This window comes from Excalfactoria chinensis, chromosome 11, assembly GCF_039878825.1.
Source record: "Excalfactoria chinensis isolate bCotChi1 chromosome 11, bCotChi1.hap2, whole genome shotgun sequence".
Classification (NCBI taxonomy): domain Eukaryota; kingdom Metazoa; phylum Chordata; class Aves; order Galliformes; family Phasianidae; genus Excalfactoria; species Excalfactoria chinensis.
The window spans coordinates 8624516-8637127 of NC_092835.1; the positions used below are offsets into that span (position 1 = coordinate 8624516).

General features: G+C 34.8%; 1 protein-coding gene across 1 annotated transcript in view; it reads left to right on the forward strand.

Moving 5' to 3' along the window:
* LOC140257111 (transcription initiation factor TFIID subunit 4-like) overlaps window positions 1–12612 on the forward strand; it is a 126736-nt gene that overhangs the window by 24022 nt on the left and 90102 nt on the right. Inside the window, exons 8-9 of the mRNA XM_072346133.1 lie at window positions 2870–2975; window positions 7093–7207. Of these exons, the coding sequence (XP_072202234.1) occupies window positions 2870–2975; window positions 7093–7207 (221 nt within the window). The remainder of the gene's footprint in view (window positions 1–2869; window positions 2976–7092; window positions 7208–12612) is intronic.

Genomic DNA, 12612 nt, shown 5'->3' on the forward strand with positions numbered 1-12612 from the left:
GAAACAGGAGTTGCCATCTTTCTACTTCAATCCATTTTATGCACTTTGGCTCAATTCTTTTTTGGCTTGTATTTTAACCAAAAGAGTCTGCATCTGTCTTCTGTGCATCTTCCCATTCTGTAGTTGGGGACAGCAGTAAGATCTCCCCTTCTGCTAAACATAAAGTAAACATCTCCAATTGTCTCAGTATACTAACAACACCCACTCGTCTATCTTCTGTGTTGGTATAATTTAAGATATTGGTGCTTGTGAGCTGATTCAGCATGTGAATGGGTAATGTTAGATGTGGTACGTTCAGACTTTCAAGCAATGAAAAACATAAAATTGGTGAAGTAAATCATCTCTTAGATTATCATGCCAACACCCTGCTCATTGCTTACATTTTCCAGGCCAAATTCTGGACAAAATAATAACGTTTATGCTGTGGGAGAAACAGGCAAGAGGATTAGAACAATTTAAATTAGTGTAATTGATGAGCAGTGGTTTAGATTGTTTATAAATTTTCACGCAGTTTAATCTACCTCTGTTTCATCAGTTTTTACGATGTTCTTTATTTATATTTGTCTGGAAAGAAAATTGCACATCCTGTTTCAAAAACAAATTGGTAATGTTCATTCCTTAATTGTTGCCTGTTTTGAAGATCACATCTGCAATGAAATATATCATAAAAGCAAATAGACTTAGATTTCAGCTTCTAAAATGTTGCTCCAAGTTCAAGTTTTTCTCAGTCATTTTCTGTACTTTCAGCACTTTTGTGTATGCTGAGATCCTAGAACAGAGCACTTCTTAATACATTCAAAATATATTCATATATATTTTTTAATAGTAAAGATAGTGTCATTATTTACATAATCATAAATGGTTAAATACTAGCCTTTCTTTAATAGTCTTAATTGACCCACTTTGTAAAGTATTTGTGTGAAAATATGAATCAAATGGAACAGAATTTGATTCTGAACTCTACAAGTTGTTTGCTTCACAGAGAAAGAATTTAGTAACAGATGACAGTAATACTAGATGATACTTCCATGCACAGGTCACACTCATGTCCTTTTTGGCATGACTTCTGGCCAACTAAGGTATGGCTGCTTTCCTTCGCTATTCTCTGAAGACTCGTCCAATAAAATAAATCACGTTCTCCTTTCCTGTTAAATAGTTGTTTTTTACTTTTGGGCTATTATGTCTCCTTATGAAAATATACTTGTATGTGGAAATTTTTGTGCCTGGAAATGGAGTCTAATTAAATTTTTTCCCTCTTTTTCACTTGTCACTTATATTCTTCTCTAGTTTGAAACTTGGTAGCTACTTTATTCTTTCCCTCCTGAGTATGCTGCTATTTACTCACTGTCTGTCTTGACCTGGTGCGTTTAGTCTACTTGCTCCATTTCTGTGCTAATTCCAAATACTCACTTATTCTTGTGTCTACAGTTGAAGCTGAATTTTTAATCTGTTCTTTTTTTTCCCCTTTTCTCTTTCTGCAAATTAGAAATTCTTAATACTTTTACATCCACAGGTTTATTATGACCTCACAGCTTTTAATATTTTAGGTTGTACGGGATGCAATTTCTGTAATTGAAAATGTCCCTATTTGTTTTTTCCTCCAGATTATATTAGAATTCTTGTTTCCTCGTTACTCTCTTCTCCTGTTTGTAGTTTTCACCTTCTGATTCAGGAGCCCTGGTTCCTGTTGATGGAACACTTGCCTGTCTGTTCCCCAGCTCATTTTTATTCTCTACTTTTACATTTCATTTGAAGATGTGTGTGTATATATGTATGCATACATGTATATATATGTATATGTTTCTCCTTTCCTTTTCTCCATAGCACGCTTTGAAGTCAGATTTGGTCTGTCATTACGCAGCTAAACACTGCATTTGCATATACTTTGTAAGAGTAACACCTAGAGATGCATTGTTTTCTGTTCGCTTTGTGTAGCGGGACATGATGTCTTTGTGGAGGTAATAAGGGTGCAAGAAAGTGACTTGTAATTCAGAAACGGGATGTATTATGCTATGGGCCAACACAGGAGTGACTGTGAAGAGCACGTGACTTCCATGGTTTTTGTGGTTGTAATTTATTTACAGTTATCTGCCTGTATTTTCAAAGTTTATGGATTTTCTTTTTCCCCTGCTTTGCAGCATCCAAGTGTATCACTGAGTCCTCTGCTCAATATGTCTTTGAATACTTTGGCCCTGATTTCTTTTAGTAATCCTTAGAAATTACCTTTGCAGGTTTTGTTTTGTTTTGTTTTTTGTTTTTTTCTTTGAATTCATTTCTGATCCAAATTCTAAGTTTCTGATCCAGTTTCTGTGTTGGGTAAGGACCTCAAAATTTGAATAAACAAAGCCACGAGAACATCCAGTTAACATTTAAAAGATAAATAATAATCCCCAAATATTACTTTTCCTTTTTGTGTACATCTGATTTTAGAACTCATAATATCTTGGATTTTACTTCTAGTATGTATTTTCTTTAAAAAGCATAGCTTTATAGCGAGAGACCTAACAGCTGTAGATGTAAACCAATGAAATTATTGCAGCATTTTCTATTGCAAATACTTTTCTTCTCAGTAAAGTTTGTGAAGAGAAAAGTCTGAACTTTGATGTTTGCCTCTCATTTTTTTATGAAGGTTGTGACATACAACATTTGTGTCAAATATTATTTTATCTTTTTTAACATAAAGGCAAAATATGTATATATACACACACACACAACCACATGCACTACGTGAATATGACTTTTGTCACTAGCTGGTTGTGCTTGTAGAGATCCATATGCTTATATTAGTAACTGCAGGTATTAGTATGTTTACGTTGTGTGTGTTTGTGTATAAAGAGTATAATATAAGTATACTTTTTTTTAATAATAGCAGATTATCCAGTCAACATCTGCTCAAACTGTGAAACGAAACCCTGCTTGCCAGACTACCCAGATTAGGATGCCAGTGGTAATAACTCAGACCATTAGACCACAAGGTATGGGTTTAAATGTTTTAGTGAGATTGTTACCTGTGTATGAATTTCATTGTAATTACAAATTAGTAGCATGGGAAAAACTTACAGTGCTGATGTTAGCAGGCTTGACACTTTTTTTTTTTTTACTTCATACTGGCTGAGGAGTGCATGTTTTCACTGTGCAGTTTTAACATTTCAGACCTATGCAGTTAACTATTTTGAAGTTACCTTAGAATTCAACTTGCATGTGCTTAGTTTCTTACTCAGCAGTAAGGAACCTGACTTTTACTATTGCACACTGTAACTCTGGGCCGAGAAAGAAATGCTTCGTTTTTCCTGAAGCTTCTAGAATTCCTCAATTTAATCATCCGACTTTATCTCTTGCTCTTGAAGCAGAATGTTATAGCTCCAGAGGTCAAGATAGGAGTTGGAGAAATTTCTCAGCTCACATGCTTTTTTCTGCCAGTATGTTTGCTCTTTGGTGAGGTCAGAGACAGTTTGCAGCAACCTGTCATGCCAGGGGAGAAAAAGGTTTAACGGTATACACAACTTTCTCAAGGGTTTGTGCACAGGTGGGTGAATGTCTGGCTGATGCATCCCACTTTTTAAGAGGGTTTTGAACCCAAAAGTATCCTTTTGTTCCTTTCTACCACCCTAGACCTTTTAGCTTTGGTGTATAATTACATGGAAGAGTATCATTTTGGATATGGGGATTTAGATGATCAAGGATTTGTAATGGAATACAGAGTTTATCATCATGGGGTACTGAATCAGAAACCAAACTAATTTAAATATACATGGAAGCAATTGTTTTGTCTTTTTCATTGGTCTTGGGAAAAGGAAGCTTAAAAAAACAAACAACACACACAATAGCAGTTGATATCTTGTTCACTTTAGAGAATCCAAAGGCTGGATGGACATGGAGACCAAGGTGTCAGTGTAATCCTTTTGTAGACTGCTTTTTCAGGTTAGAAAGATGTGCATTTACTTGTCATAAAAGGTATGTACTTGATAGCACTGACACTCATGTCCTGAGTTTATTAACGGGAAGAGTATTCAGTGCCTTACAGTGCAGACTTTCACTTCTAACGTCTGAGAGTAAAGGCAGATTTAATTTCTGTTCTTAGTCAGTATACTGCCTCTTACGTTGGGAATGAGAACAGTATGCAAAAAATTTGCATGATACTGGCATCACCATCTTTTAAACAGTGACTTCAGATCAAAGATTTATTCCTGATAGCCAGTAACTGGCCAGTGAAATACAACTTAACTGGCAGTTTGGGTTAAGAAAAAGTCCATAAAGGTCAATTCATGTGAAGCTGTGCTTTCAAGTCAGCTTATTCCTATTTACAAGCTTTTTTTTTTTAAGCCTACCACTACATTGTTTTAATTACACACACAAAGCGTGTGTGTACACGGAACGGAAGTTTAAAAAATGCCCCATTGTGAAGACTATATATTCTGCAGCCCATGTCTGGAGAAAAATCTGCCTGTGTGTTCACAGCTCTAAGAAATGCCTATAGCATATTGCTGGATTACTGTATGTTTTGATTGTGATGTGTTGTTAAGATTTTGTTCTGTGAACACCAGTATAATTGTGTTTTATGCTGGTTTAATGGTTCCCATAGAAAAAGGTAAGATACTGGAATAGAAATTTGTCTGTATAGAAAATTACTGGAGTAAAATTTTGTGGAGTGTGACTTTTCAAGGATGGTTATGCCAGAATTGATCTGACTTCCACAGAGTGTAGCATTTTACATTAATATTAATATCAATGCATCCATGTGGAAACTGTAATGCTTTCAATGCTATAGTATAGATATGTGGCAGACTCTAAAAAGTGTCGTAGTAGTAAATGGCATCCACACTGGGGAAGTAACATTATAATTATTTAAGGAAAAAGTCACACTCTTTTATCAAAACAGTTATCAGTACAAAATATCTGTGAATTGAATCTTGACAATGGAGGAATAGAGTCAAAGGGTAAAATCATTAGTCAGCGTGTTCATTACAGATATTTAGTGTGTGCAAAGACAGAACTAGGAACTTAGGAGCTAAAAAATGTGGGTTTATTTCTCAGAATCATGCTACTTGAAATTTGAAGCAAGGACCCAGTGTTGAAAGACTCTGTATGTCATTACCAATCTCATGAAAAATCACCCACAAGTGATTTTAATTTTCAAAGTATGCCATAGTGTAAATTGGTAGGTGAGCCATAATTTTTGTCTGACTCTTTAATCACACACAATTGTGATTTAAACTGGAAGACTTGCATGTCATCTCCAAACTTACATTTATTTTGTCAGGTCCATTTGAGCAGAATTATGTAACAGGGTGAAAGAAAGCAAGGTCTTTTTTGAATTTCCAATGTAGACATATAGCTTTCCTTCAGCCAAAAAGTTAACTACACTGTTGTTGTACGCTTCCCTTAATTTTGGGGGTCAAAAGTTATCATCTGTGGAAAAGAAGAGACTCTGATATTAGCTGCAATGTTTATTTTGGAGAAGTACTACTGTTCCCTTACTGCAGCCATTGCAATAATTTTCAAGGCTAGTACACTTAATTTCCTCAAAACTTGCTGCTGAAAGCAGAGATCTGCTCATTTTTATTATGATATAATTTCTTTCCTTTCAATTCACTTAGTAAAAACTTTTCAATTAGTTAATCTGAAATAGTTAAATGGACCGGGCCGTGAAATAATGCTATCTGTGACATCTCACAGACCTTCAATTTTCTGATGACAAAATAGTTTTATTCCACAGGCTTAGAACTTGAAGTCCTGAATCTTGTTTTGTATTTGCTAATGTTGAAGGTTCAAGCAAAAATGTTTTTGTCGAGGTTGATTAACTGAATGAAAACTGTCAATTAAGTTTTGCTCTCAGAGCGTATATTACGCTAGATGAAGACTGGGAAAGAAAAAGAGATGCTGGGCTCTGAAAAGCTCACCCTTCTGCTTCAGCTAAGTGCTAAAAGGATTTATTGTGATAGATGTGGTTTAGGTTTTCAGAATTCATCTGAGTAGAATAGCTTATTTCTACTAACATTCATACCATGCCATTTTTAGGCAATTGATCCATAGATGTGCAGGAAGAACTTTAATGTACTTCTCAGTCTTAACTCCTATAGTTTGTGATTCAGTACAATTGAATGATATACAGAAAAAAACAACAAATTAAAATCTCTGAAGTCAAGTAGACATGTGACTTAATTACTTTCACTTGTGAACATATGAGTGGGGTTTAAAGAAATGGACAAAATATGTCCAAACTAAGCAGGTCTTAAAATAGAACTGAAGAAAGACGTAGTAAGTCTTTTTCATTTGTCAGTACTATTTGAGTCAAATACTGTTTCAGTGTTTTCTAATGACAATTAATACATGTCCATTGACTTACCAATTAACAGCATGAACATAATTATTTTTTATTAGATTTTCCAAATGTCAGGCCGGAATTAATTTTTATTTTATTTTATTTTTTTAATTTGGTTTCACGAGAAGCTGAATGTTCACCACAATTTGGCTCAGTTAGGAATCCCATTATCTCATACATAGAGACTTGCAAAGTCAAAAAGCAGATATGTATTACTTTTTAAGCAAGAGCTTTTTCAAAGTAAGAAAGTAAAAGAAAACCTTTACGAGGGAGGGTATGTCAAATTTTAAGATAGTATGGGGCCTTTCACATACAGTAGAAATATCTAAAAATACTTCAAGTAACATTTTGAACTCAGCAATGCATCAAAAATGACTGTATAAGGAAATGTAAAAGGTGTAGTTAATACCTTGAGTGACTAAAAACATCTACGTTAAGAACATGTGAAATTGTTTCTGTATGTTGTGCGGAATATAAAGAAAAATGGTTCACTGCCAATTGCAAACACACAACCTTTGTGTGTAACGTAACCAACATTGGCCAATGGTTTTCATGTATGGAATATTCAGCATTATGTAAATATAGAGCAAACTGTAATGTTAATACAAATTTTATGTCTAAAGTTGTTCTTCTTCAGCAGTGTAATCTTTAAAAATAATAACTTCCTTTGTTTGCAATTTACAGACAGTTAAATTTAGTTCCTGGACAGAAGGTTCTTTGATGTAAATTGTCTAAGACAGCTCATAATAACATCGCTTGGTGTTTTTCAGGCACAGTAGGGAAGGCACCAACAATACAAGCCAGCAAAAGTCCTGGGGGCTTTGGTGTTCAGGTCTCTGCAAATCAGAAAAACAAGCTGAATGACCCTGGAGGTGGTTCTTTCAGGTAAAAAAAAAAAAGAATGCAGGAGGGTGGCTGGAGGGGGGGGGTCTGAAATGTAAAATTTGGAATTGGTTTAACACCAGAGGGCAGTGTTTTACAATAATTCCTGGCTTTCTTACTGTGATTGGATGATAATTTCCTTATTTAGTTGTATTAGAAAAAGAAAATAAAAAGGAGTGGTGGGGCATGTCTTGAGGATTTTTATCTAAATACACTTTGGAATGTTTTATAAAGCCTTCACTTCTGTGGATTCCAATAAAAATTATGGTAAATGAAATTATGTATATGAAGCTTTAAAAAATACACTGCTGCTTTTATGTATGAGATTTGAATGTTCATATGGAATATATCTTGCTGAGAAGATGCTAATTGTAATGACAAGGCATCCTGTTGATAGATGACTGCTAAGCTGCAGCCATCTCCACATAAGCATACTGCAAACACTGTTCTTGCTAGTGTAGTTTCTCTGTGTAAGTGTACTTCTAAGAGAAGATAAAACATTGCTTTATCTTCATGTGCCTACTTTTGTGGCAGAGATTGGGTTGTTCTGTGAGTTTCTATAGTAATTTGGTGCTGCAAAGTTCAGCATAGGAGCGCTGCTGCATAGAGCTGCTATTTGCAGTTCTTTTGTACTGGAAACTTCTGTGTTTGGTTGTTTTTTCTTTTATATTTTGGATATGTTAACTGTTTGTAGTGAAAAACTGGTCTTCTGTGTATTGTGTTTTGATTTCTCTCTCTTCCTTTCCCCCCCCACTCCCCCCCATCTTCCACTGTTGGGAGTACATTTAATGTGCATGTAATGGTTGAGCAGTTTCTTTTTCTTCCTGTTCCTTCACTAAATGACAAAATAGTCCAGAAGGAAATTAAAATCCAGGAATTCTTATGCTGCTCTGATGTCATCAAACCAGTAATTAATTTTGCAGGCTTAGACTTTTTCAGGTGCAATAAAAGATTTTGTAGCTCTTTGTGAAATATCTCTGCTTTGAGGCATGTCAGTATTGCAACTAATAGCAGTAGTACTTAGTATTAATCTAGAAGCAAAATCATTCAATTTTTTACTTTCCAATGCTTTTGCCTCCCACTGAGTATTTCAATGATTTAAAATGTCTTATGGGTTCAATTGTACTGTCTTAATAAGTATTTTTTATGTTTGTAAGCAACATGAGCATTTATTCTTCGTTAGTATAGCTTTCAATTTTACATACACCAAAAGGGACAGCATTTTTTTAACTAGATGTTGTAAACTGTGCCAGGATTGATTCTTGCATTCACTTAGTTTATACATAGAATATATTAGGTTAGTTGGAATTGTTAATTTTCCCTTGGGGAGAAGCAAATGCTCAAGGCACTGATTGATAAATCAATAAATCTTTAGTGAGTTTGGTAAATAAGCTGTCAAGGGTGTATGTCATTTTTCCTCTAGAGAACAAATTTTAGTCAGAATGAATGTGTTTGTTTCCTTGCATTGTTTTCTCCTTCAAAATAGTAAGACACAATACTGCATTTAAATAAGTCCATAAAATTGGAGGGATTTATTAAACAGCAGCAAAGATCAAGCTTTTCCTTGATATCTTAACAAAGAATTCAGTTGTTTGCATATTTGCATTTCAACCCCTAACCTTTCCTGAGGACAAATAGATGTCTGACTATTAAGCCTAAAGGCACAGAGCTGGAAATCTGTATTAATCCTCTGAATGCTGACTAGTTTTCCTCAACATTCCCAGCGTGTGTGAAGAATGTGTTTTTAGCCAGAAGGCAAACTGGCATCTAAAGCAAAGCAAGAATTTTGAAAAATAGTTGTGTTATGTATAAATTTATTTTGCCCTTAGTGTTTCATTATTGCATATTTGTTTCATTATTCTATATTCTACTTTTTAAAAAATAACTTATTCTAGCTTTTTACTCATGTAAGGAAGGTGCTGGTCACCAGAAATGGAAATGTGCACTTGGCTATTTTTGGTTTCTTGCAGTCATACACATTTTTAAACTTATGACATTGTTCTAGGCTGAGAAACAGTGGAAGGAGTTTTATGAGAGACGTAGCAATTAGGAATGTCACAAATTACAGCTTAGCCTCTAATGTCAGCATTAGTTAATTAATTGTAAGACTGCGTACATGAGTTCACCAGATATTGTGGTAGCTGCTCTATGACGTACAGTGTTCAGCCCTGAGGCTTCTGCACTACAAAGATGATATAAATTTGAAATTTTACGTCACCTTTTTTTTTAAATATTAAAATTTATCACTAAATTTTTAGGTGGAAAATACAGACCGTTCAATTTAGTTGACCTTTCTACATTTACATAAATGAATGGAAATTGGAATTGCATTGTTTGTAATATTTTTTGTTTTATAGTGGGTGTCCAGTCTTGGTACTTAATAAAGTGCAAGTAGAGGTTTATGTGGTTAGGAGAAATGAAGCAGACTGCCCCTTGATGTTTGCATGGGGCCTCCATATTGTGCTGCAGCTGCTGTGTACATTGCTGGTCTCATTTAGAAACATTAGAGCTTCCACTGATGTTTCATACTACTGAAGACAATGAAAATAGCATGCTCTTGAAATAATTATTACCTGCAGTTCAGATTGTGGTCAATATAAATAAAAAGTGGAATCATTTGTTTCCTCTGAAATTAAGTCAAAATCATTTTAGTTGGAAGGAATGTTGCGTGGTCAGCCACTCCAGCTTCTGAGTCAGGGCAGTTTGGTTACACCAGGAACATGCCCAGTTCTGTCTACAAGAACAGAGGTATGCATTTGTACTCCTGTATTGTCCTATCACTTCCTAACAGAACTGAGTGAAGCTCAGAGGCGTTGTACTTAAAATTGGGCACTTTTTTTTTAAGTAATTCATGTCATAAAATGACTGCTACCATTTGAACCTTATCTTAGTATTCACATTTGATACTGTTGAGTGGTTTGTTTTGAAGAATAGTATACCCTGGAATAAAATAATCAACTTCATTTCAGTCTTTTGTCTGCCCAAAAGACATGCATTCTGAATCAGATAGGTCTATTACTGCCTCTTCAGTTTATTTAAATCAATGTTTAATAAAGTAGCTTTGGCAAAAAACCTCAAAATGCTTGCTGATATATCTGATAAGGCGCCAAGCACTGTGCCCTTTTGGAAAAACTAGTAAGTGAATGCAGGTGTTAAATGGGTGACTTCACCTCAGAACAGTATTCTTAAAATCATAAGCTGTAATTTTAAGTTTCCTTATTTTTTTCCAGATCAACGTTTCAGGCTCAGAGATGAGCATGTATTTTTTCCACGTTTGTCAAAATAAAATGAAGTGTTGATGACAAATGTAGTATGTTCTGTCATTCTTCTTTTCTTGTTGCTGGTGAGGTCCAACATAGACTTCATGGATGAACTGTATGATAAAGAAGTGGTAGGGATGAATCTCAGAATTAAACCTATAAACGTCAGAATAAGGATTATAATAGAATTTGCATATGTAAAATGGATGCTTTTAAAAGGTAATACAATAGTGGCTGTTGCTGTAATTTCAAGTGACACATTCCATCCGGTGCTGTAGCTGATCTCTGCTCACCTGATTTGTAGCCTTAGTGCTTAGTGTCTTGCATATGTGCACGGACTGCTATAAAAATATGAAATTTTACTTTGGAAAAAGTGAGGAATCAGTGGCTTATGCTGTCTCGGTTGTTTTATGTATTATTTTATATTATTTTACTTTTTAATTTCTTTGGGAATAGTTCACTATTGGAGATTTGGACATCATGAGCTCAAATCTTAAAAAGTGCACGAGGAGAAAGTATTACTCTGCAGTCACACATAGGAGATTTATTCATAAGTAAAATGCCTCCAGATTTTATTAATGTCTTGTCTTAATTTAAATAAAATCTTTGAAGTACATTATAGAAAACTGTGCTAATATTTCAGTTTTATGTGCCAGGATGAAAAAAGAAAAGATAGACAGTAATCATCAATCTAGCCAACCACTGGATGGCATCTTTGTTCCACTGAATGACTTTTGAAGACATGGAGTTAGAAGTTGACTTCTGTAGAAAATTGTATGGCAAAGATGCTGGCCCTCTTTTGTATACAAAGGTGTTTATGTCAGTATCCAAAACCAAGTTCTCTTTGTGTTGAATTTCTCAAAGTAAAAAAGGATAATCATAGAAATTTTACCATCAGACTGGAAAATCTGTATTGTTAACCATGATTAATGAAAAGATTTAACATCTGTCTTCTTGCTGATATAAGATAAAAACAGATGTACTTGGTGGTAGTGAATTGCTGCTGTAAGTTGACAGGAAATAATTCTGTCCAGGAGTTACGTTGATAGTCTTCTTTGTAAGCGCTATTGCACTGATTTTGATAATTTGTATGAATTACTATTTTGTGCTCAATAATAATAATAAAAAAAAGTAACTGCTTTCCTGATACTGCGTACCAAAAAGAGAAGGTAAAACTTGGAATCTCGGGATTATCAAGGTAGAATTTTAAACAGACAAAAAAATGCTCCGTGAAAAGTGACAGTATCCTCAGGAATTAAAACTCTGGAGAAGAAATGAAGTTCTTAGCTCTTGTGGAAAATAACAAAAGCTGACTTGTGCAAGTAACAAGTTTTTTTGGACAGTCATTGTAAAATTTGCCATTTTTAGCCTCAAGTATTGAGTGTATTTCACCAGGCAAAAATCCCTTCAAAAGAAAGCAAAACCAATATCTTAACAAGGTACCGAAGTCTTTTGAAAAAATTGGTTTCTCTGAGGCAGACATCTGGAGGAGTATGGGGGACAGGGAAGGCATGGATTTCTAGATTCCTCTCCTTATTTTTGCTCTTAATCCTTACTTGTAGTTTTGTTTTTTACTGTTTTAGCAGGCGAAACTAGGTATTCTAGAGCATGTAGAAGGTCACGTATGTATGTTTTCATATAAATCTTTTAAATTAAACTGCTTGTTTTATGCAGTAATAGAAGTTTGAAGTTGGATGTGCATGGATCTTTTCCATATGTATATTCTCAACAGTTGTGTGGTCATTCCTAGAATACACTCAGATACAGTGTCTGTGTCACAAATAGCTCCAAAGCAGAAAGTGCTGAAAACAGATGGTTTGTTTCCACAGTTATGAGCCATCTCTTATAGAGGTAGGAGTTAACAGATGCTTGGGAGATACCGGTATGATCTGTCTTCTGAAACTCAAATTTGTCAGTTAGTCCTTCATCAAGCTGTTAGGAAGGGTATTGCAGAGCAAAGAGTGGTTTGGGAAATGCTGCTACCATCGTCTGAAATGCAGTTCATTTTTCTAAAACTAGATGACACGTTCAACTGTTTTTGTATGTTGCTAGGGAAAATAGTATTGTACAATTAAACCATGCTTGGAAACCAAGCTTACCTGTGAATTCATTGTTGTTAATCACAGATGAAGAAAAGGCACCTCTATC